A 21,632-nucleotide genomic window follows, 5' to 3' on the forward strand; every position below is an offset into this window, starting at 1 on the left:
AATGCTGAAACACTCCCACCAGGGTGCATCAGGGGAAAAGGGATCAGTACCATCCACTGGAAAAGCATGACTGAGCTGTCTCCTCTGTCACATTTACCTACAGCTGGATTGAACTGCCAACCCCAGGGAACCTGCCAATGTAAGCTCCAAAGAGTTCAGGCTCAAGAGTTGTCAGGAATATCCCTGTGGTCTGGCAGCTTCCTTGTTATCATCATCAGGCACAGTCAGCAGGCTCCAGTTCAACCCATTCCCTAACATGAGCAGCTCTGCTTCTGCAGTTCCACAGCTGGATGCTCTCCAAGGATGCACTGTGGAGACAGTCTGTGGGCACACAAGGGCTTAGATAAACCCCTGCCCACTGCTACTGGTGCCACTTACCTTAGCCTGTTTTTCAGGGTGCTGACCTCCCGGCTCAGGCCCTCATTAGCCTCCGTGGCATCATCCAGCTCACGCTGAAGTTTACGTCGGGAAGCGTTTGCACGAGTGGCTTCCTCTTCAGCCTCCTCCAGCTGGCGTTTGAGCTGCTTCATTCTGGCATTTGCCTTTTCCATCTAAAATACAAAACCAGGTACTCAGGATCAAACTAGATAGCTGCAACCCCATGACTGGGGGTTAGCTAACACCCTGTCCTCCCTGACCAACCTGGCTGGAGATGAACCAGCCTCACTGAAGACTCCAGCCTGGGCTCCTGGAAACACTACAGAGCTCCTGGGTCCAGGAGACCAGGACGCGTAACAGACCATCACACCAGAGCTAACGGGATGGTTTTGACTGCTGGGAACTACTCTAGTGATTCAGTCATCAAGATAGATTCCCTTAGATCTTTTCATTAAAATGCTTCTTAACAAGCCCTTTCTACTCAAAGTATGGTTTTATTTGCCTTTTCTGAGAAACAGGCCTCAAAACCTAAGCCCTTCCACCTACCTGCTCCTTGTACTGGTCTGCATGTCGACGCTCATCCTCCACCTGCATGAAGACTTCTTTCAATTTCTTCTCTGTACGACGGACCAATTTGTTAGCAGCTGCTCTTTCCCTAGAATAATCAAAAGCCATAATTTGTCCCAGTACTTGAAGGCTAGGAATACAAGGTCTGTCCTTTCTGAAGGGCTCTCGCCTCATTGCATAACTAAGTCCTCTTAACATGCCTGCCACTGTCAACAGAACTTAGTTTTAGTGTGCTAGCGGTTGGCTGGGATGCAGCTTTGAAAGCATGAATTCTTAGCACTGGAGCAATACAAGTATGGTATGCAGGCTAAGAAGCAGGATAAGAAGGTGCTTCACAATGAGATTGAACAGAGCAGCTTTAAAGCTATTGCTAACTAGTAACACGGTCCTCCTGCAGAACCAAAAGCACAAAAAGAACGGAGATGGTGATAAGACAGTCCACCTTCAGATTCTGGGAGGAATTAGTTTAAAAAAAAAAAATATATACCTGGAGGACCAAGATAGTAAGGACAGACAGGAAGACCTCACTGCAGAAAGGCTTAGGCAAAGCACAGGAATCATCTCAACTATCTTAAGCTGTCACACCTAGGCTGTTCAACTTGTTTCCTCTAACCAAGGAGACCAGGTGTCTCAAGGGGATGTTTCATCTTGTCTCAAGAAACTTCAGCAGCACGTTGTGGATCCTGGGACTACCAGTCAACATAATCACCTGGTTAACTTTAAGAATTAATTTAGCAGTTTCAGTTACAGAGCAAATAGATTCTGACACTTTCAACCCCAGTTACTTTACAGCTGTCTTGTTAAAGCATGTCCCCTAAACAGTAGGTTTCCAGATAATAAACCCTAATGCCTGTGCTGTAAGCTCACATCTCAGCTCTGCAAAGACTTAAGGCATGGAAGTTTCAGACATTCAACTGACAGAGCAAACACAGGCAAACAGATTTTTTCACTTACTTGGCTTCCTGCTCAAGCTGTTCTTCTAGCTGCACAATCTTGGCTTCTAGAGTAGAAATTGTTGCCTTGAACTTAGACTTCACAGATCCCTCCAGTTCCTGCAGCTTGGCTTTCAGCTCTTTGTTCTGCCTTTCTAGCTGCTGCCGTGCATTTTCACTCTTCTGGGCAGCACTCCGCTCCCCAGCTAGCTCAGAATTAAGTGTGTCAACCTTCCAGAGGACAAGAATAGAAGATCATTTGGTGCTATTCAGAGCCTCCACTTAACTGCACACTGAAACACAAATTGCCCCTACAGCATTGTCAACAACGGATTCACCTGCAGCGTGGTCTTTCGGAACCGCTCATTGAGAAGCTCCATGTTGCTCTGCTCTTCCTCAAGCTCTTCCTCCAACTGTGCAATACGAGCTTCCAGCCGGCGCTTCTCATCCAGCAGTGCTGACCTAGAAAGGAAGTATTTGGGTCAAGACATGTTCAGATCTGATACAAAGCTACTGGCTAGTTTGCTTCTGATACTTTAGTCATTGCAAATTGTCACGAGAAGCTACTGTGTCAGCAATTCTCTTCATAACAACAAGGAATTTTTATCATGAAGACAGGTCAATACAGAATTTGCAAGCAGACTACCAAGAACTACAGCTGCTGGTGCCTGAAGTTCTTCAGATGCACAATTAATACATTTGATGACTCACTTTCCTGAAGCACTGTTTGCAATCTCATCAGCCAACTCATCCCTTTCTTGCTCAGCATGACGACGGGCTCTTTCAGACGCAGCAAACTCCTGTGAAGGTTTAGGAAAAGATTCATTACAGCATTAGGAATCTCAAGACTTCTGCAAACAATTTAGCCTTCTAATAACTTCTGGGAGATGCTGTGAAGTGTGATACCCCTGAGGTCTTTTAACAGATAAGCAGAAGCAACAGCTGTAGAAGCTAGCAGGACACATCATCTTGATATTTCCCCCCCTTAATCGCCATATGACTACAATGGATTTACTTCTCCCTGTCCCTGAACTGTTCCTTGCACAAAGTTAAGGAAAAAAACCAACTGTGAACATCAGTAACATTCAAGCCCTAAACCATTCTGTCACATGCTCTAATAAATGCATTCAGTGTAAAGTGGGCACTAAATTCAGCAAATTGTTTATGTTTTTACAGAGTACATAGCATGAATGCAAGCAAAGTATAGAAAACAAGAGCTTTAGCACAATAGTATAAACAGCACTGAATCTCATGTTATAAAACTGTATTAAGTGGCAGAAACACCCAAGCATTTGCTAAGAAGGACAAGTCAATGCACTGCAAGTACAAGACTGACAAGTTTGAAGTCCACAAAAGAATAACATGGAAAAGCTCTAGTCAGTCATAGGCTATCTGTAAAGGCTCAAACAGTAAGTGTAGTGAAATGTGAGCGATTGCTTCAAACTTTGGTCTGCAGCTGATACAGGACAAAAAAAAAAAAAAAAAAAAAGGCAGTCTCTCACACGAGGCAATTCTGCTGATGTTTGACCTTGTGGCAGACCAAGGAGATAATGGGAGAGAAGTGATACCTAGCAAGACTTGGAGCTCTTGCATAAATTGCCAACAATGAGGGAACACATGCCCATAAGAGAAAGGGATGAGGACCTAAGAGGGCAGAGTGATAAACCTCCACAGACTTACATGGTCCACTGAGGTACTGGAGAGATTGTTAAGTTTTCATGCATTTCACATAATTTTAGTACTGACGCTGTGCACTGCACCTTTCAGAGACTCTCGAACCATCTTGGAAATTTTAGTGAGGCCTCAAATCTGTTTGAGCAGTAGCAAAGCTTTCTTGCTACTCAGACAGAGAAATGAAGTCTAGACTACTAGACTGATTCCTGCAAAGCTGTAAGAAGTTCACTAATGACCTGGGGCAGTGGGGAAAAAGTTCTCCTGGCTCCCATTTCTCTGTTCAACTCATTAGATTGCTTTTTAATTTTTTACTCTCCGATCTTTGCCTTACTTTAGTAAGAAAAACAAATTTCTTGGATTTCAGTCTCACCTCTTGGAGCTGGAGTATTTCTGCTTCGAGACCTTTGAGCTTCTTTTCACTCTCTTTGGACTGTGCAAAGATCTCATCTCTGGATGCACGGGCTTCTTCCAGCTCCCGCTGGTAGTCTTTCATTTGAGCCTGCAGTTGGAAAGCAGGGGAAAGAAAAAGCCATGCTGCATTAGGACAATCACAATATTTATTAGCAGCTCTGAAGCATTTTGGCCCTTTAGAGGTAAGACCTTCCTCCCAAAGTTGCTTTGTTCCACTTAAATGCATTTTTAGTTCTGATTTTCATAGTAAAACCTCATTTTCTCATCTTTCCATCACTCAATTCCTTGTCAGAAACATCACATTATAAGCCTTCACCCTCATTTATGTGGTACATTTCTTGTAAGAAAAAACTCTAATAAAGAGCTGCTCAATTACATTTGTCATGAAACTTATGGAGAAGTAAAGCTCTTGGAATGACTTGTGAAAGTCACTTAAATTGACTAAAAAACCCCAAACTTACGATAAGCATGCAAGGTAGGAAACTATTCTCTTTGCAGAAGTAACACAATGCACCATTTTGCACACCTAGAAGCACATACTTACGCTTCCCTTAAGAAACACTGTTAACACAGACTGAGATCTTAATCTGCACAAGTTTGTCTTGAGATGCTAAAACAGTAAGAAAGTTGGGGAAACTGCATTTAAGTTGTACCTGCATCTTTAGAATATCACCAGTCATGAGACCACTTATTTCAGGTGCTTGTATGAAAGTGTACAGAGATCATGTATGACCTCTCTAGCTGTCCTGTCGTCTTGGACTAGAGAAGCAGGGTGCCACTAGGTACCAGCATTACTTGCTTTAACCTATGCTCCCTCTTCATCCAGGGCTCAGTTCCAGAATTGCCCTCATTCTGTTGAGGTAGGATTTGAATTAGGATTGCCAAAGAATAAAGTGGAGAGGGCAGAAAGGCAATTTAATTTGCTGTATGCTTTACATAGTCTTGCCATGGCCTCGTAATCCTGCAGCTTTGGGCCATGACACTGAAAATTTTTGGCAAAACTGAACTCTACCAATTGTTGAATATTTTTCTGGGAACGGGAAATAAATCCTTGACACAAGGACTGTTTTTTTCTTGCCAAACTAAAAAGAATAGGCATCTTGGAGCTTTTTACAAGCAACTAAAATTTACTCCTCCTTTTTCTCTGGAGCATTTTTGGCTGAAAACGCCTTAAGAAGTTCAACAAGGTGAGGAAGCAGCAGTCAGCAAGAGCTGAGCTCAAATCAGTAAATTCAAAGACACAAACAACCATAAATTTTAATGCAGCCTAGAAAGCAATACTCAGTAACTCTTTATGCAAAGTGTTGAAATAAAGAAAAAGATGACGACTGAATAGAAGTACGTGGGGGATAATCTTCACTCCTTACCAACAAAAGGATGAGAGGACTTTTGGGCAGGTGATAAGTTCAGGCCAGATACTCTATGACATGTGTCAGCATAGTTGAGTCTGATACTCCTTTTGCCTTCAAGCTACAAATGTATTTAATGAAAACCAACAGGCTTGACAGACTGTCACCAGGAGAGAAAGCAGCTCAGTTGATTAGCTCTGCCTACCTGGAGCTTACGTAGCTGTTTGATTGCTTCATCTCGAGCCTTGTTTGCAGCTTCTATCTGACCTTCCAGGTCTTTCAGATCCATCTCCATTTTCTTCTTGGCTGCCACAGCAAGAGCCCTCTGTTTGCGCTCGTCTTCCAGTTCTGCCTCCAGCTCTCGCACCTGTGAAATCAAGGCATGTAACAGGCTCAGTTCCAGAAATGGAGCAAACAGAATCCTAACAAAATGGTCGGTGACTCCACAAGGCCTTTGCAGAGCAGAATTAACATTACTCAACTGGAAAAGACCACAGAATACAAGCTGCAGGGGAAGACACTGCAGATGGCAAAAACAAATCCACAAATTGGAAGCAAAGATCTCTGAACTGACAAAAAGGAAAACAAAGACAGTAGCTCAGCATCTGAAGCATTTCCATTTCATCTGTTCAGCTACTTAGTGATCAGCTTCTTGCACAGCACATCTATCCATATTTAAGTGTCACTCTAGGGCAGATGACACTAATTCTGACTGAACCGCTAAAAGGAAAATTAGCAGAATCACCTCATTTTCTCAAGAAAAAAAATGAAATCATTCTCTTTGAAACAGCTGTGCTACGAGTATTTATACATCAACAACTTTTTCTTTTTAAAACAAAACAGAAAAGTAACTAAGCAGCAAGCCAACACGAACTAAGCCAAACTTATGCAAAAATAAAACTGAGCCAGAAATGCCACAGGTTAGCAACATTAAAGAATATATTTTTGTTTTGAAGCAAGCCTCCCTCCTCATGCTAGGTCAAAAGTTCTTGTCCAGTGCAAGATAATAGCAATTTTGCATTGCAATGAACTTCAAAAGCCCTCCAGGCCATGCTTATTTCTAAGAGATCTTCCATATTGCTGATTCTCAGCAATTGTACATTTTTGTTTTCTTGTGATAAATCTTGAAATACTGGGTGTTTTTTCCTCAAAGTTTAATGTTAATTTAGAACCATCTTCTCACAAGCATGAGATTTTAAAGGCATTTTCTTAAGGCTCTTCTGATCTGCTTTATGCTACTGGAATTCTCAAGTCTGGCAAATCTGGAATCTTTGCCACAATTTTCATTTAGGAAACTGTTCACTTAATTACGGTCTTTCAGTCTATCTCAGCATCCGTGGATTAGTTCCTGTCCATCACATAGGATGGGCTTGAAAGTCCAAATAACATACCCCTGTCCTTGAAATACACCCACGCAGCACTAGCCAAACCTCTGCTTGCACATTGAGTGTTTTTGGAGGACCATCAGTAGCAGACTAACACTAACAGTTGACAGTGGCCAGTCCTCAACAAGACCTATTCTACTGTTTGTTACAAACAGTAACAAAGATCAGTGCTTGGGATTTCTATAGGATGGGAACTTTAAGCAAAGAGTTTTATTTTTCTGGTAGCAAGTTATCACTGAAGCCACAGAGCTTTGGCAAGTTCCTCACAACCTTTTCACTATGAAGTAGAGTAAAATAGACATACTTGTTTAACCAGCATCCTCTTCTTCTCTTCATTCTGTTCATCTCTGGCTTGCAAATCTCTCTCAAACTGGGCTTTCATAGCTTGCATGTTCACCTCCAAACGAAGCTTAGCATCTTCCGTGGCCTGCAGTTCATCTTCCAGTTCCTCAAGCTGAGTCCTCATCTCTTCAACCTGTTGCTCTAAAGTTCTCTTTGACTTCTCCAGTTCGTGGACCTAAGCCACAAATATTAATCAGACCCTCTCCTTCAGGTATCTCAACATCAACGGTTATTAACAGCAAAATAAGACATTACATGAACTAGGTACACTACATTTTGTGATGCTCTGAATTGGACAATGAATCAGAACAGGCAGAGCAGCATCTCTAAGTCTGTATTAGAGAACCCAACAGACATCTATGCAGATGATTTATGAGATGAGCTGTGTAAGGACACAGAGAAAAAGAAGTAGTAGTAAGATAAGCTCTTTAAATCTAGCACAGGTGCCATTAGTCATTTGGCCAGCAACTTCTGCTCTCCATGTCTTCACAACTTTTGAAGAGGCCTGATGTTAATAAAGACATCCCCTTATTCTGAGCATAAATTCCTCCAGAATTCTGGGTTATAAATCAGCTTAAAAAAGTTCTATTTTTGTGTTAAATATACTTCTCCTGCCAGGTAGTTTTCCTGTGTTATTCCTTATGTAGTATATAACAAAACAGGGTGTGGAAACGTACTTACATTTTTGCCCACATCATCTTTAGAACTCATTAAGTCTTCCATATCTGCACGCAACTGTTTGTTCTGTCTTTCAAATTCTTCCTTAGCTTCCAGGGCTTCTTCCAAAGCCCGAGCTAGAGACAGTGCTTTGGTTTCCTTCTCCCTTGCTTCTGCTTCAGCACGATCTCTTTCCTCTGCATATCTGGCAGAAATGTTCTTCTCTTCTGCCAGCATCTGAACACAAGATATAATTAATCCATCTCATAAGTTCTATAATCAGGTCCTTCCCGCCTCAGGTGTTTTAGTCAATGAAGTGGTTAATGCTCTAAGTTTAACTGGCCTTCAGAAGCTGTCTAGTCTTTCAGTTTTAATCAAAGTGCTAGTAAGAAAACAGCTACAGCTACTCTGGGATGAGATGAGGAAAGCAAGCTACTAATCAAGATTAAATAAGTTTTATATTATTTTCATCTTTCAGTCTTCACATCCTTTCTTAGTCTATCTTGAGGGATTACAGTAATACTCTTAAGTTTTTGTTCCAATATAATTTCCTTTTTGTATATAAAGAGCTTATTACTTGATCTAAAAAGACTCAAAGCTGGCATTTAGCTGACTGAAATTTTAAGTGACAAGTTACTCTTAACAAAAGCCAAGCTGCTCACAAAGATTTATCAATAACCACAGTACTCTAGTCAGACCCTTCTTTATACAAGGCTCATTTATGCAGTAACAACATAAACAAGATGCCATTTAAAAATCATAGAAAGCAGCAAGATGACAGGAAACTAGACTACCTGATCAAACTTCTTCTGCTTTTTCTCCAAGTTAGACACAATCTGGCGCTGATGATCTAGATCTACCATCAAGTCATCCAGCTCTTGCTGCAGGCGATTCTTTGTCTTCTCCAGTTTGTCATAAGCCATTGCCTTCTCCTCTAAGCGTTGGCTTAAGGACTCCATGTCCTTCAATAATTTCTTCTTATTTTCCTCCAAGCCTTCAATGGTTCCCAAGTCATCATCTACCTTTTTCTTAGCATCAGCCAACTGAAATTTAGTAAAAGAAAATAATGTTCCTTAGTGCATCACAAGAAGGAAAGAAAGGCATCAGGTCCAAAACAGCAAACCAGAAATAGATGTTATTGCTAGCTAAAGTAACAAAAATTGTGAGTTAGCAGGATACTAAGCAGGGGAAAGTCCTGCGCATTGCAGTTAGTTGTACCAGTCGTCATTGCAATGAAGAAACACCACAGGAAATTTTATTCCAAAATCAGGTCTAGCACATGTGGAAATTACATGACATTTTTCTGAGAGGCTTGGGACACCAATTCATCTCACCTGGAGTGTGTAGGCCTTACAGAACTCCTGCCATGTACAGCAACTTACCTGTGACTGCAAGGCAAGCATCTGTTTCTCCAAGTTCTTTCTGGCCTCTTCTTCCTCTTCCTGCTGCTCTTGCAGGTTGTTCTTCTCCTCTTCCAGCTGCCTAATCCTACTGCTCAGGTTGAGTTTCTGGCGGGTTTCTTCCTGAAGCAGCTCCTGTTACACAGAGATATTAAAAGTTCAGTTCGGTTCATAGTCTGTTAACTGTGGCCTTGGGCTACCACCATCCATTACCCTATATGGAGTTTCAGGTTTGATTATTTTTCTCACAGCACTTTTGCACAAGGACATGCTTATGAAGACATCTGTAATTTGGGTTTTCAAAAAGGCACTGGTCATTCATTTTGGGCACACTTAAACCTTTATAAAGCGTATTTCTGATCAGGGAATCCATGCCACTGTCTGTTCTAGAAGTTAATGGATGACGCTTTTCTGTCTTTAAAGGGATGAGCACCGAAGTCAGCTTCAAAAATTGTATTTCTTCTTTCAGACAAGCATATAGCGTACTTATTTTAAACCACCTGGGAAGAATATATAGCAGCAAATCCTGCAATGGCAGCATGCTTCCAAGTTTTGCTGCACTGCTTAAATAGAAAGGTCAGTTTAAAGATAGCTGTAATTTGGCAGTGGAAACTTCTGTCATAATGGAAGCTAATGAAAGGTGTAACCACCATCACCTCTCCCCCATTCTTTTCCTCACAGACCTCTCTAATTATGATTACCATTATTCAAGTAGTCACCATTAGCATTTTATACAGGGGAGAAAAGAGTATATTTAAGTGATGAATACATGCATAAAGCTGCATTATTTAACTCAAAACCAAACACTGTCAGTTTGAACTTAAGCTGTAAGAACTTAAGCTGTCAGTAAAAGACAGGGTATTGTCCCTTGTGCCTTTATATAACCCAAGGATCTTATTTACATTAACATTCTACCTGGAAAGGTTTTATTGACTTAATTCTTATCTCCCACAGAGACTAAGATATGAAAGAGAAACTGAAAGGCTATAGTCTAGCAAGTAGTGAATCTTAGATAATGAAAAATTGGCTCGACAGGTAGCTGAGCAATCATTGTATATCACATTTCACTAGACTTCAACAAGAAATACAGCTTCTACCCAAGGGACTTTCCAAACCATGAATGAAAATGTATTTTCTGTTATGCAGTTAGCATTTCAATGAGGAACAAAGCTTCTGTGCAAAGTTCAAGCTTCACCGCGCACACACCTGTGTATCCTGAAGCTGAGATTCCAAACTAGCCGCATCCTTGGCAAACTTAATGCCTTTCTTCTCTGCTTCCTCCAGGAGACTTGAGACATTATCCAACTCATTCTGCAAAGCAAGCAGTCTAAAGGTAACAGCATGCAGCTGACTCACGGCAAAGCCTACATCCCACTAGGAGCTGGAACTGCAGAACACAAAACCTCAACAAATTCCAGGTATGGCAAGACAACAATACATCCCAGCAGAGAGATACAACAAGCTAAAAACACTGAAGTTTGGCTAAAAACTTCAAGTTGGATGTCAGTCTGGACCTTAAGTGGTATAACATAACAAAAGTTAAGCATGCTATTTAGCAGAGCACGTCATTGCAATATCTGCATTCATACATAAATGCTATTTTTAATTATAGGACTATATATTTTATGGGAGCATTAATTCAGGGATTATCAGGGTGGCAGCTGGGTTTAAAGCATCACTGCAAGAGAAAAGGTTACTGCCAGGTGCCAGCTCTTGCTATTTTAGGCTATGTTACTTTTATACACAGTGAGAGACTGCCCGAAAGCTTCCTCCAAAAAGAACTGGGCCATTCCCTTTTTTAAGTACTTTAGCTCAATTTACCTAAAGTACTCGTTGCTGTGGTTTAGAAGTCAGCCCTGATTGCATTTTGCCTATTTTCTCCATTTCCCAGAAAAATGGGCCTTTACTTGCAATCCCTATCTGCCAAGCTCCCAACTTGGAAGCACAAAAGGAAACCTGTGGCCACCATCAATCAGTACATTTTTGCTCACACATGAATGAGCTCAGCCCTATCTACTCAATTCCATATCCAAGCCAAAAACCTACAGGCCACCTGTCAGCAGCTTGACTATGCAGAGCCTCCTACAGGATTCGGTCTCCAGGATGGGAAGCCACATACTTAAAAGCCACTATAATTCTCACATAACCCAAAAAGTTCAGGATTAATGTCATGGCTATCCAGCTATCTCCACCTGAGGCATGTCACCACTTTAAGGCCCCTCAAGTATGTGAAAGTGCGTGACTGAGGTCACCTCCCATGTCAACTACAGGCTCAGTTCCTGTGGACCTAGCTGCATCTTTGAAAGTCGTTTCTCCTAGCCATTTCTGTATAGGGTTAAGACTTTTACTTTCTTGCCTATTTTTCAGCAGTTTAGGACTTCCATACAGCCTTACCTGCAGCTTGTTAGCTTTCTCCGCCAGCTCCACCCTCAGTCTTTCGCCTTCTGTGACCTTAGCAGTTAGCTCTTGTACCTGAGCATCAAGCTTCTTCCTCTTATGTTCAGACTCTGCCTTGACCTGCTGCAGTACCTTCACTTCACAGGCTAACTCCTTGTTGTCAGACTCTAGGCCTTGCTTGTTTTTTTCAAGATTTGCTTTGAACTAGGAAAGACAAAAGGAAAGAAATTCAGCACTTTGTTACATATGAATAAAGTTTTCTGCTAAAAAAATATTCAGTCCAGCAAATCAGGTTTACAAGTTCAAAGATAAAACAAGTGCTCAGCAAGTTGTAAGTAGGGAGTGCTTAAAATGCTGCCATGTAACATTCTGTGTATGTTAGCCAAAGACTAAGTTAATGCAGGTTATTCCACTCTCAGATATCACAGGCAGCAGCGATGACCAGAAGATACTTCTATGAATTCAAAAAGATCTGGGACGTCAGTGCTCTAAAATGACTGTTTGAGTAGCACTGTAAGTAGGAAGGAATGTGCCCATTAACAGATCAGCATGGCTCATCTCACAGAAATAAAAGGAAAGATATCAACTAAAGCTGCCCTGATTTTAGTAGGCACAGCAGCTTAGAAGTGCATAACAAAGCACTTTTCACCACTGCACTGACATTTGTCAAAAACCTTTTTTAAAAAAGTAATAATTGGCATAAGGGATGTTTAAATACCATTCTTACTATATCACCAGAACTGACATCATCTTATCACAAGACCTTTGTTTAAGGTTGCAGGGTATTTTTTCCATCTTTTCATGCTTTTATTGAGAATATTTAATGAATAAGGAGCAGAAGACATGCATGAGATCTTCAGGTGACTAAACTATGATTTCCACCAGCTTTAACTACTATGATTCTCACTTAGTTTAAAATACTAAGGAAGCTTGTGAAGCATTCCCTACATAAAAATATTACTACAGTATATGAACTGTCCACACATACATTTGTGAATTACCAAAACTATAATTTCACAAACTAAATAATTTTTTTTTTTTTTTTTTTTGGCAGTGTTGAAATAATTCTGCTTTTGAACAAGACACTCAAGCTACATTAGTAGGAACCATGCTACCCAGGTGTGCCTCCTCCTGCCTGCTCTGGTGGTGGTTACCAGAGAACACAATACAGCTGTGCAAACTGGCAAGATACTCCACAGATATCTAGCACTGGAGGTCATAGTACAAGCATGAAGTTAAGAGTGGCTGGAAGAACTTTTACACTACCTGCATTCACAGTTTGTTATTTGTGAGTGCTGACATTACAATTACCTTATATGGAAGCACTCTGCAGTTCACTCATGCAGAGAACTGCTTTTCACCAAATAAGCACGTGGACTGCTGAAGAATTCCTACAGGAGTACTACATGGTTTATCTCTAGGTGCACTGTTTCCAAGTCTAATGAATGCTTTCCAGACAGATGCCAAGACTGTCTAATAGTTGCAATATATTCAAACCAGCATGATGTATTTGATTCAATTGCAATTTTTATGCATGTAGAGAGGACAACTTAGCTCTGCAGATATCAGTGGAAGGGACCACAACAATCAGGGTACTTATAAAGAGTCCTGAAGCAGAAAAGCATATTTCTGTAATTCATTTTCTTCTCACCCTTTTGGCCTGTTCAAGTTGTTCAGAGAGCTCTTCCAGGGCAGTAGCGTGCCTCTGCCTGATTTCCTGGATCTGTGCTTCATGGTTTTTGGTTTCCTCTTCAATTGCTTTCTTCAGTTCAGCCACCTCCTGCTCACGTTTTGTCCTAGAGGAAGTAACAAGGATTATCAAAATCAACATTTTAGTCTTTTGTAAATTAAAGATCAATTTTAGCATGCCTTGTTACACAGACCTAAGATCCTACCTCAGCTCTTGCTGTGCTGCAGTGGTATCCAAGGTATCTTCCAGTTCAGTTTTTAAAGCTTCCAATTCTTCACTTAAATCTCTTTTCTGCTTTTCTGCTTTGTTGCGTGATGCCTTCTCAGATTCAAGATCTTCCTGGAGTTCTGCAATTTGAGCCTGCAACTCTCTTATCACTTTCAGTGCATTGTTTTTCTGAACTGCTTCTTCATCACCTCTGTTAAACAGAGGCACAACAGTTAATGATATTTCATAGCTTCAGATCTATTCTCATAATGGTCTAGCATTATTTAAATTATGTACGTAAATGATATCTTAACTTTTCCACTAGAATAAAATAGACCTTCTAAAACTTCATAGACAGAAGACCACTACTGTTATTCTCAAGATCCTGACCAGGTACTACAGAGGCAGTACCAGAATGATTAAGCTTTCAAGTTTATGTTCAAGTAATCCAATTTTGTAGATCTCAACACCGTTCCAAAAATGCACCGTCTGTAGAATTTTCTCTTCCTGCAAAATTATAGTTGCTCAAAAAATACAGAAGGTGTTTAGCTTATATCATAACATGTGACTGCAAGACTACCACACAAATCTTGATAACAAATCATAGAAAGTACTCTATTAAGAAGGCTCACTGAGAATTGCATGCTTTTTCCCTCCTGAGGCTGAACTCTGGGAGACTAAAAAAGCTTCCAGTGCCCAAACGCTATTATACCCTGGTGAAACTTCTTTTTTGCAGCTTTGTGGAGCAACGATGCTGATAAAACACTGAATTATCTTTTTTGCCATGTCTACACGCAGCACAGGTGCCTAGAGATGCTCTAGTACAAACATGAGTTGGCTTCTTTAACATTCTCATTTCTGATATGTTTGCAGTCAACTGAAATTCTGTCTGGGAAAGCAGGTTTCTACCACACTTTGTAATCATAAGCACCATTGTACTCTGACCTAGCAAGAGCAGCCTGCAGTTCTTCCTCTTTCTTGGCCAGCTGGATCTTCAGTTCTTCAATCTGGGCTTGCAGCTCAGCTATTTGGTCCTGTAGGTCTGTTGTTTCACCATCAAGTTTTCTTTTAGCTTTTTCTAATTCTTGACGGGTCTTCTCCTCCTTTTTTAAGCGCTCTAAGGAAGGAAATAATTATATTTATATGCAAGTTTTTCTCTTGTCATCCTCAGAAGGTTTGGGGGAAGGGCCATGGGGTGGCAGGAAGGGTGGGAAATTTATACTGTGTCAATTCTTTCTCCAGTCTGCAGCTAGAAGGCTGACTGGGAAGATGAAACAGCAAAGTAGAACTGCATGGTTTAGATAGAAATTCAAGAAAGTCAATGACTGGAGAAAAAAGTTTTAAAATAAGGGAACAGAAGCATAACCTCATCTTGATAGAAAATAAGGAGTGGGATCTAAGAGAAGAGCAATTTGAGCTGCTAGGCCAGATAATCACAGACATCAAGATTCAAAAATGAAGATCAGCTATAGACTGGAAAAAATGATGGCTTGCATAGTTTTGGAAGGGCTAGGCTAGGGTCCAAGAAGCCTACTGGAAAATAGTATAGCTTGAAGAAAACTTGGATAAACTGTTTTTGCAAGTATCTGTGCCACTAACTCACATCCCATCGATATTTAGCAAGACTCTGCAACCCCAATAGCTATCAGTAATTTAGTTGTGTAGCTGAGATCTCCTGCCCTAAGGTATTTCTTTGTGAAAACCATCCAGTTATCAGTGCCATAGCAATAAAAGACATTTAATTGATCTGCCTGTTGTCTGATTGTTACTAGCTGCATTGTTTACAGTTAGCTAATGACCAGGTATGTAATATTCAAGTCACAGGGAGGTTTTGCTTAGCATAGCATTAGCACAATTCTGAATTCATTAGCATAAATGTAAGTTATTAGATTTGTTCAATACTTTGTGCGTCCTCAGTGCAGAGATTTCTCTCACACCCTTTATAAGCCTGCTACTGGATCAGGACATCATCTTCTATTTGGAAAGGGAGCCATGTTCAAGAATCATCTCTTAGAGCCACCCATGGCTATTTGGGATTTTCTAGACAATCTAATGTAACACAATTTTTCTCTAAACACTTCCTCATTCAAAAAAATAGCACTTTCCCCCCTGTTTTTATGTTATATTCCCACTGAGTGACAGTTAGAACAGTGTCATGAGACTCAATTTTTAATTGACAAAGTTCACAATAGACTGAATTAGGTTTGGGGTTTTTTTTTCCAAATATCAGTGCCTAGTAGTGCCAACACCCTAGCAGAGAGAGACCTTAATGGCTTCTTGAGTCATCTCCAAGAGTAAATATCATTTGACTGTGCTTTACTAGCCAAGAAATTGCATGCCTTATATTTAAGCTTTAATTTCCATTTCTCTAAGGTCATCAGTCTTGGAACGGTACCATAACCAAACACATCTGTCAAGCATCTTCAGAAACACTAGGCCTGATTTAAGCAGACAACTACTCAAGCATTATTTTCCAGTGAGTAAAACTTACTTATGCCCATCTTAGGGTCTCTGAATACGATTTTTAAAGAAAAGGTACATCAATCACCTACTATCCCTATTAGTTCAATACCTTCCTATACGGATAAGATTAAACTTTGGTATTCTTCCATAAGCATATCAGTTTTAAAATACATACGAAGAGAGAACATAATACAGTAAGTGAAAAAACTATTTCCAAATTAGGGCATAGAGAGCAACTTTGCCTCATATTTTGCAACTTTGACTTGGCAGTTTATTACTGTTGCACAACAGCTATTTACAGCCATAAGTAATTTACAAAAACATAAAATCAAGAAAGGTCACATATAGGGCTAGTTTAGCCTGTGACAACAAAGGCAAAACAATCAAACAAATGGCCAAAAAAATGGAACCATTTTAGATAAATGAAGCATTAAGAAAAACAAAACAATTCAGATTTGCTTATTCAAAAAATATTGGAAGCCTAATGAATGCCTACTAACATTCTTCCAGAAGTATGCTGTTCTAATGTGTTATTATAGAAAAGGTAGCAACTTCCCAAGAGACAGATGTTTTACCTTGTTACTAAAGGGATGCATGCAACGACTTGAATTTCTGAGTGCATCTATAAATGAAATGGATTCTCAAAAATGAAAACCTAACAAGTTAAACACGAGAAAGACTGAGTGGCCAGATGCAACAAGTCTTGCGACACAAATTTCTTTCAAGATTTAGATAAAAATAACAGCTGTTAAGGCATCTACATATAAGGTTACACTTAAGAGACTGGACCAGATACTGCATACATTATAATAAGTGATCCGTTCCTTTCCAGCATGATGTCCAACCTGTTAATAGGCAAATATAGTAAGAACAAACCTTCCAAATCGGTGATCATCATTTCCTGCTTGTTCTTAAGTTTGGCCAAGTTTTTGGCCTTTTCTTCTTCTTCAGCCAGCTGAGAAGTACATTCAGCAATTCGATCCTCCATCAGCTTCTTTTCCTAGTTAGGAGAAAGGAGAGAAAGAATGACTGCTAAAACACAATTTGAAGAGTCTCTAAGCAGCACAAATAACTGAATATACAAAATTCATATAGAGGTCTCATACAGCGTATATAATACAGATTTTATTTCAAGTGACTGACCTGTCAATATTAAGGATCAATTGGAATAGTATAGAAACATGAACATTTGTTTTCAAAGAAAGTAAGACTTGGAATTTAACACACGGGAGTCCTGGTTTTAGGACAGCATTTGCTGTATACTTTTGGAAATCTGTTTGCAAAGAACAACGGTAGCTATGATAAACATTGGTTCCAGCTCTTAGATTTGGAAGACTCGTGAAACTGGAAAGAACGCAGACAAATACCTCCCTTTTGAAGGTCAGTTCAAAAGAATCTCTAACCTGTTCAAACCCCACAAGTATTCAGGTGCAAACTTTATAGATAATGTAACAGCAGTCTCAAGTGTTTTGAGAGCTATCACTTGGCACTACTATTACTTATGCACAGAATATCCACCATGCATACTGGTCTGACCTTCAAAAATTTGGAATTTTGGTCCTCCAACAGTAGGATCTCTTCCTCCATCTTCTTGATCTTGGCTTCAGCTGTCACTTTTTCAAGCTGCAACTTCTGTCGAGCTCCCTCCTCCTCATCAAGCTGTTCCTCTAGGTCCTGGGAAGAAAGGCAATTGCATCTGTGCATTTTCCAGGTTACCCATGTGTTAATTATTTTTTTTTTTAACTTGGTGAAAAAGATGTATTATTTTGAAAAGCCACCTGCCCTAACTAACACTAAAAATGCATTTGGTTTGTTAGATTCATTTATAGTATCAATGATCTGGTAATGAAATTAAGGGCCATGTGATACACATGGAAATTTTTATGCTCTGTATTTCAGCTTTGGCTGAAATATTCTGTCTAGGAAACATACACTCACTTCACCAGTCTTTCACCTTCCTAATTCTGAACATAAAATAAGAAATTCTACTTAATGACAAGTAAATCTGATCAGGCTTTCTGTCAAAGACTTCCTGGCATACTGCATCTGAATAGGGCATCTGGTATAAAAGTGTCTAGGAAGAGACACCACAGGAAACACATCTCTTCATTTCAGTATGAGTCCAGATCTCAATATTACAGCTGAAATGGTTCAGATACTGGCACAAATAGCTAGATACAACTGGAAAAGCAATAATGTATTGTGCTTCTATTCATTTGTGGTTTTAAACAAGATTCTCAGCCACACATGAATAGACACTTATTAAAAGGCATCAAGAGCTGTGAGATGTGTGGTTTATTTCCCCTTCAAGTACCTTGAATATTTGGAAAGACAGATAAGTTTTCAGGTATTCCCTTTTTCAAGGTCCCCGTTAGTCAAAAAGGAAGTATCCAAATCATCCGATTTTCACAAAAAAAAAAACCCCAACCAAACAAGTAACTTGGAGGAGATGGAAGCTGCCTTAGTTTTGTAAAAGTCAAAGAAGTAATATTCTTTATGATATTCACTGGATTTCAGTCAAGAAGGAACGTTTCTCTCATACGTGACATCATCCCATTAGTCTTTGTTTCTATAAGAAAACAGGTAAGCCCCATGCAGTCATTCCCAGTTCCTCCCCACTCAAAAGTGCTTGCTACCTTTAATACTCTTTTTGTATATGCTATAGCTACCAACAGGGCATTCTGACTTTTCTTTTTCTTTCCTCACCCTCATATGCCTGAAGACCACAAGAAGCTAAATACACTGAACACAGGAAAAGAGAAAAAAATTCAAATTTATTTTATTCCACACATGGTGCTAAAGAGCTGAATTCCTCTGTGCCATAGAGATGTTGAGGGAGCTTCCCCATCCTTAACTGCCCTGTTTGCATCCTTTTCCACTTCCAGTTACCAAGAAGCATACCTGAATATGGCCCTGCATTTTCTTTTTCTCATTCTGCAATATTTGGTTTCTTTCCTCTTCCTCCTCAACCCTGGACTCCAAGTCATGGAGAATTTCTTCCAACTCTTGTTTTTTGGCAGCCAAGCGAGCCCTCATTTCCTCAGCTTCTGCAAAGAGCTCTGTCTCAGCCTGTAGCTGCTCTGCAAGAATGTTCTTCTCTTCTAGAAGCTGCAGATATACACAAAAGGTAGTAAAGCAGTAACAATGACATATCAAAGCCTCTCATGAGAGATTATACATATGACAACTACAAAGTTACTTAAAGGCCAAGTTCTGCTCCAATTCTTGACTCCCTGGCCAACATCCAAAACCAAAGACTTTTAGTAGAGGGCTTTTTCAGCAGTCCAGAAGACACCAGCTTTCACAATAGGGCTACAGCAATATTCACTCACTTGTCCTACCAATTTAAGGAACAAATCCCACTGCACCTACTCCACCGGCCCTGTTCTACCAGCAGCAGAAAGATGAGAGAAGTGCCTGTTTCCTGGATTGTTCCTTGAACTCATCCCTGCGTAGTGGCAGAACAGTGCCATGGGTAGCTGGGCGGAAGCTGGCACTTGGAGTCACTGGAACAGAACTGGAACACATTACTTCTTGCTGTGTAAACTTGACAATAGAATAGAATAGTTTCAGTTGCAAGGAACCTACAACAATCATCTAGTCCAACTGCCTGACCACTTCAGGGCTGACCAAAAGTTAAAGCATATCATTAAGGGCATTGTCCAAATGCCTCAAACACTGATAGGCTTGGGGCACCAACCACTTCTCTAGGAAGCCTGTTCAGTGTTTGAACAGCCTCTTGGGTAAAGATATGTTTCCTAATATCTAGTCTGAACCTCCCCTGATGCAGCTTTGAACCATTCCCACACATCCTGTCACGGGATCCCAAGGAGAAGAGATCAGCACCTCACTCTCCATTTCCCCTGCTCAGGAAGCTGTAGAGAGCAATGACATTGCCCCTCAGCCTCCTTTTCTCCAAACCAAGACAAACCCAGTGTCCTTAGACACTCTTCCTAGGCCGTGCCTTCCAGACCTTTTATCAACAGGAACTGGTGCTTTGCTCTTCTAGATATCCATCCCAGTTCTATCATGTCTCAAAATTACCATAGTGATAAATACATGTTTCTCTTTACTGACACTCTTTCAGCTCTTCTTTAAATTGATATCAATGTTACTTATCAGCATAAATCTATTTTCAGTTTTGTCCAATAATTGCCGTAATTGCTTCCCTACATCTTAAACAGCACATACACACCACAGAATTATCCTACCCTGAAAACACATCTGAAAAGGCTAATGACACTGTTATTTAAGTTCTGCAAACTAGGAAAGGCCAAAAAGATGTTTAGTTTTGTTAACATGATACTTCTGCATTCCTAGAGGAATGGCTCATGCTACATGTTCCTATTCCAGGTTTTAGCTAAGTGTGAAAGGAGTTCGCTTGCCTGATTCTCAGTGCTTTTGCTCACAAGTGTCTTCCCAACACGGCTCCCTCGCATGGGATATAGTGCAATTCACATCCTAGATATCAAAAGCTGATCTTGGACACAAACCTGCTGATGTTTCCTTTCCATTTCCTCAAGTTCTGCCTCCACTTTTGTCTGTTTTTCTTTCACCTTCATTAGCTCCTCGTCCTTGGCTTGAAGTTCTTCTTCTTGACGAGTGACCTGAAGAAGAGGCTTCACCTGCAAAGATTTGAAATGAAGAAGTGAGAACATGCATTCACCTATTTACAGGCATCAAAGAAAGTCACAGAATATAACAAACCTTCGTGAAGACTCTCCACCACTGCCAGTGCCTAAGCTTCAAATATGCAGCACAATTCCTCTGCAGGATTTTCAGTGCACTCAGTTGCTGTTGTTTCTTTGCAAAGGCCCTGAAGACAGAAAGAGCAAAACATTTTGTGTTAAATACTGCTGATCATCTGTCCGTGTTTTTAATTTTTAGGTTACCCAACCCCAGAACACTTGCAGACCATAAATAGATTTATGTTTGAGTGACTACACTGATTTATGAGTACTCATTCCTTATACGAAGAGGCAGACCAAGAGCTGGATTCACCATTTTCAAAACAATAATTACAAATGCTATTTGTTCTTAGTCTTAGCAGACTCTTCTCTTAAAAAGATAAAATCAGGATGGATTTTATGCTGAACTGTCCCTTAATTTCAAAAAAGCAGCTTTCCAGAGTACCTCTAAGAACCTCCAGTGGAGCAGGAGGAGAGATTTTTTGCAGCCACTAGCTATACTGTAAACGGCTGCATGTGTCACAAAGGCAAGATTAAGGAAAGGAGATATTGTTAAGGAATGAAAGTGCAAATTCTTATTAGGTAAAAATTCACCTAACACCTTGGATACAACTACAGTTTATCAGGTAACACACTTTAAGAAAGTCTCTCCTGAAATGGAAGTTTTAATGCATAGCTCCCTATCAAAGGGACTTCAGATGACCACGAGAAGATCAAATCATAAAAGCACACATACTTCCGAGCCAGGTATCCTCTACAGACTGCCTGGAAGAAGATGATAATATCTGTGATCTTCAGATCTCGTTCTTCTTCTAAGTGTGCCAAGACACCAGCTCGGAAAAAGATCTTGCTCTGTCCAATTCTGTATAAGTTGGGGTCCAGCTCTAAGGCTCTGATCTAAATGGACAGGGAAGCACATTGTTTTTACATCAAGAAAAGGACCATTTTTGTTTCAACTTTTCAATGTTTTAACAATATTTAGATATAAATACTTACCATACGCTCACAGGCTTGCTTACCATCCATAAAACCTTTCGGAATTGCATTGGGAGTAAGGATCTCATACCTTTAAGCCAAATGAAAAAACACCTT

At 40.2% G+C, this 21,632-nt stretch overlaps 1 protein-coding gene across 4 annotated transcripts in view; it reads right to left on the bottom strand.

Moving 5' to 3' along the window:
* MYH10 (myosin heavy chain 10) overlaps window positions 1-21,632 on the bottom strand; it is a 105,335-nt gene that overhangs the window by 2,307 nt on the left and 81,396 nt on the right. For all 4 annotated transcript variants that reach the window (XM_041123247.1, XM_030012963.1, XM_041123246.1 and 1 more), the window contains 23 exons: window positions 21,537-21,606; window positions 21,277-21,437; window positions 20,560-20,668; window positions 20,346-20,477; window positions 18,754-18,960; window positions 17,389-17,526; window positions 16,729-16,852; window positions 14,335-14,506; window positions 13,388-13,600; window positions 13,144-13,288; window positions 11,490-11,696; window positions 10,302-10,406; window positions 9,078-9,230; window positions 8,490-8,738; window positions 7,720-7,932; window positions 7,001-7,213; window positions 5,517-5,678; window positions 3,922-4,050; window positions 2,589-2,677; window positions 2,216-2,339; window positions 1,900-2,108; window positions 925-1,033; window positions 379-551 (listed from right to left, as the gene is read on the bottom strand). In XM_041123247.1, coding sequence (XP_040979181.1) covers window positions 379-551; window positions 925-1,033; window positions 1,900-2,108; window positions 2,216-2,339; window positions 2,589-2,677; window positions 3,922-4,050; window positions 5,517-5,678; window positions 7,001-7,213; window positions 7,720-7,932; window positions 8,490-8,738; window positions 9,078-9,230; window positions 10,302-10,406; window positions 11,490-11,696; window positions 13,144-13,288; window positions 13,388-13,600; window positions 14,335-14,506; window positions 16,729-16,852; window positions 17,389-17,526; window positions 18,754-18,960; window positions 20,346-20,477; window positions 20,560-20,668; window positions 21,277-21,437; window positions 21,537-21,606 — 3,606 coding nt within the window. The remainder of the gene's footprint in view (window positions 1-378; window positions 552-924; window positions 1,034-1,899; window positions 2,109-2,215; window positions 2,340-2,588; window positions 2,678-3,921; window positions 4,051-5,516; window positions 5,679-7,000; window positions 7,214-7,719; window positions 7,933-8,489; window positions 8,739-9,077; window positions 9,231-10,301; window positions 10,407-11,489; window positions 11,697-13,143; window positions 13,289-13,387; window positions 13,601-14,334; window positions 14,507-16,728; window positions 16,853-17,388; window positions 17,527-18,753; window positions 18,961-20,345; window positions 20,478-20,559; window positions 20,669-21,276; window positions 21,438-21,536; window positions 21,607-21,632) is intronic.

This window comes from Aquila chrysaetos, chromosome 5, assembly GCF_900496995.4.
Source record: "Aquila chrysaetos chrysaetos chromosome 5, bAquChr1.4, whole genome shotgun sequence".
In the NCBI taxonomy this organism is placed as follows: Eukaryota; Metazoa; Chordata; class Aves; order Accipitriformes; family Accipitridae; genus Aquila; species Aquila chrysaetos.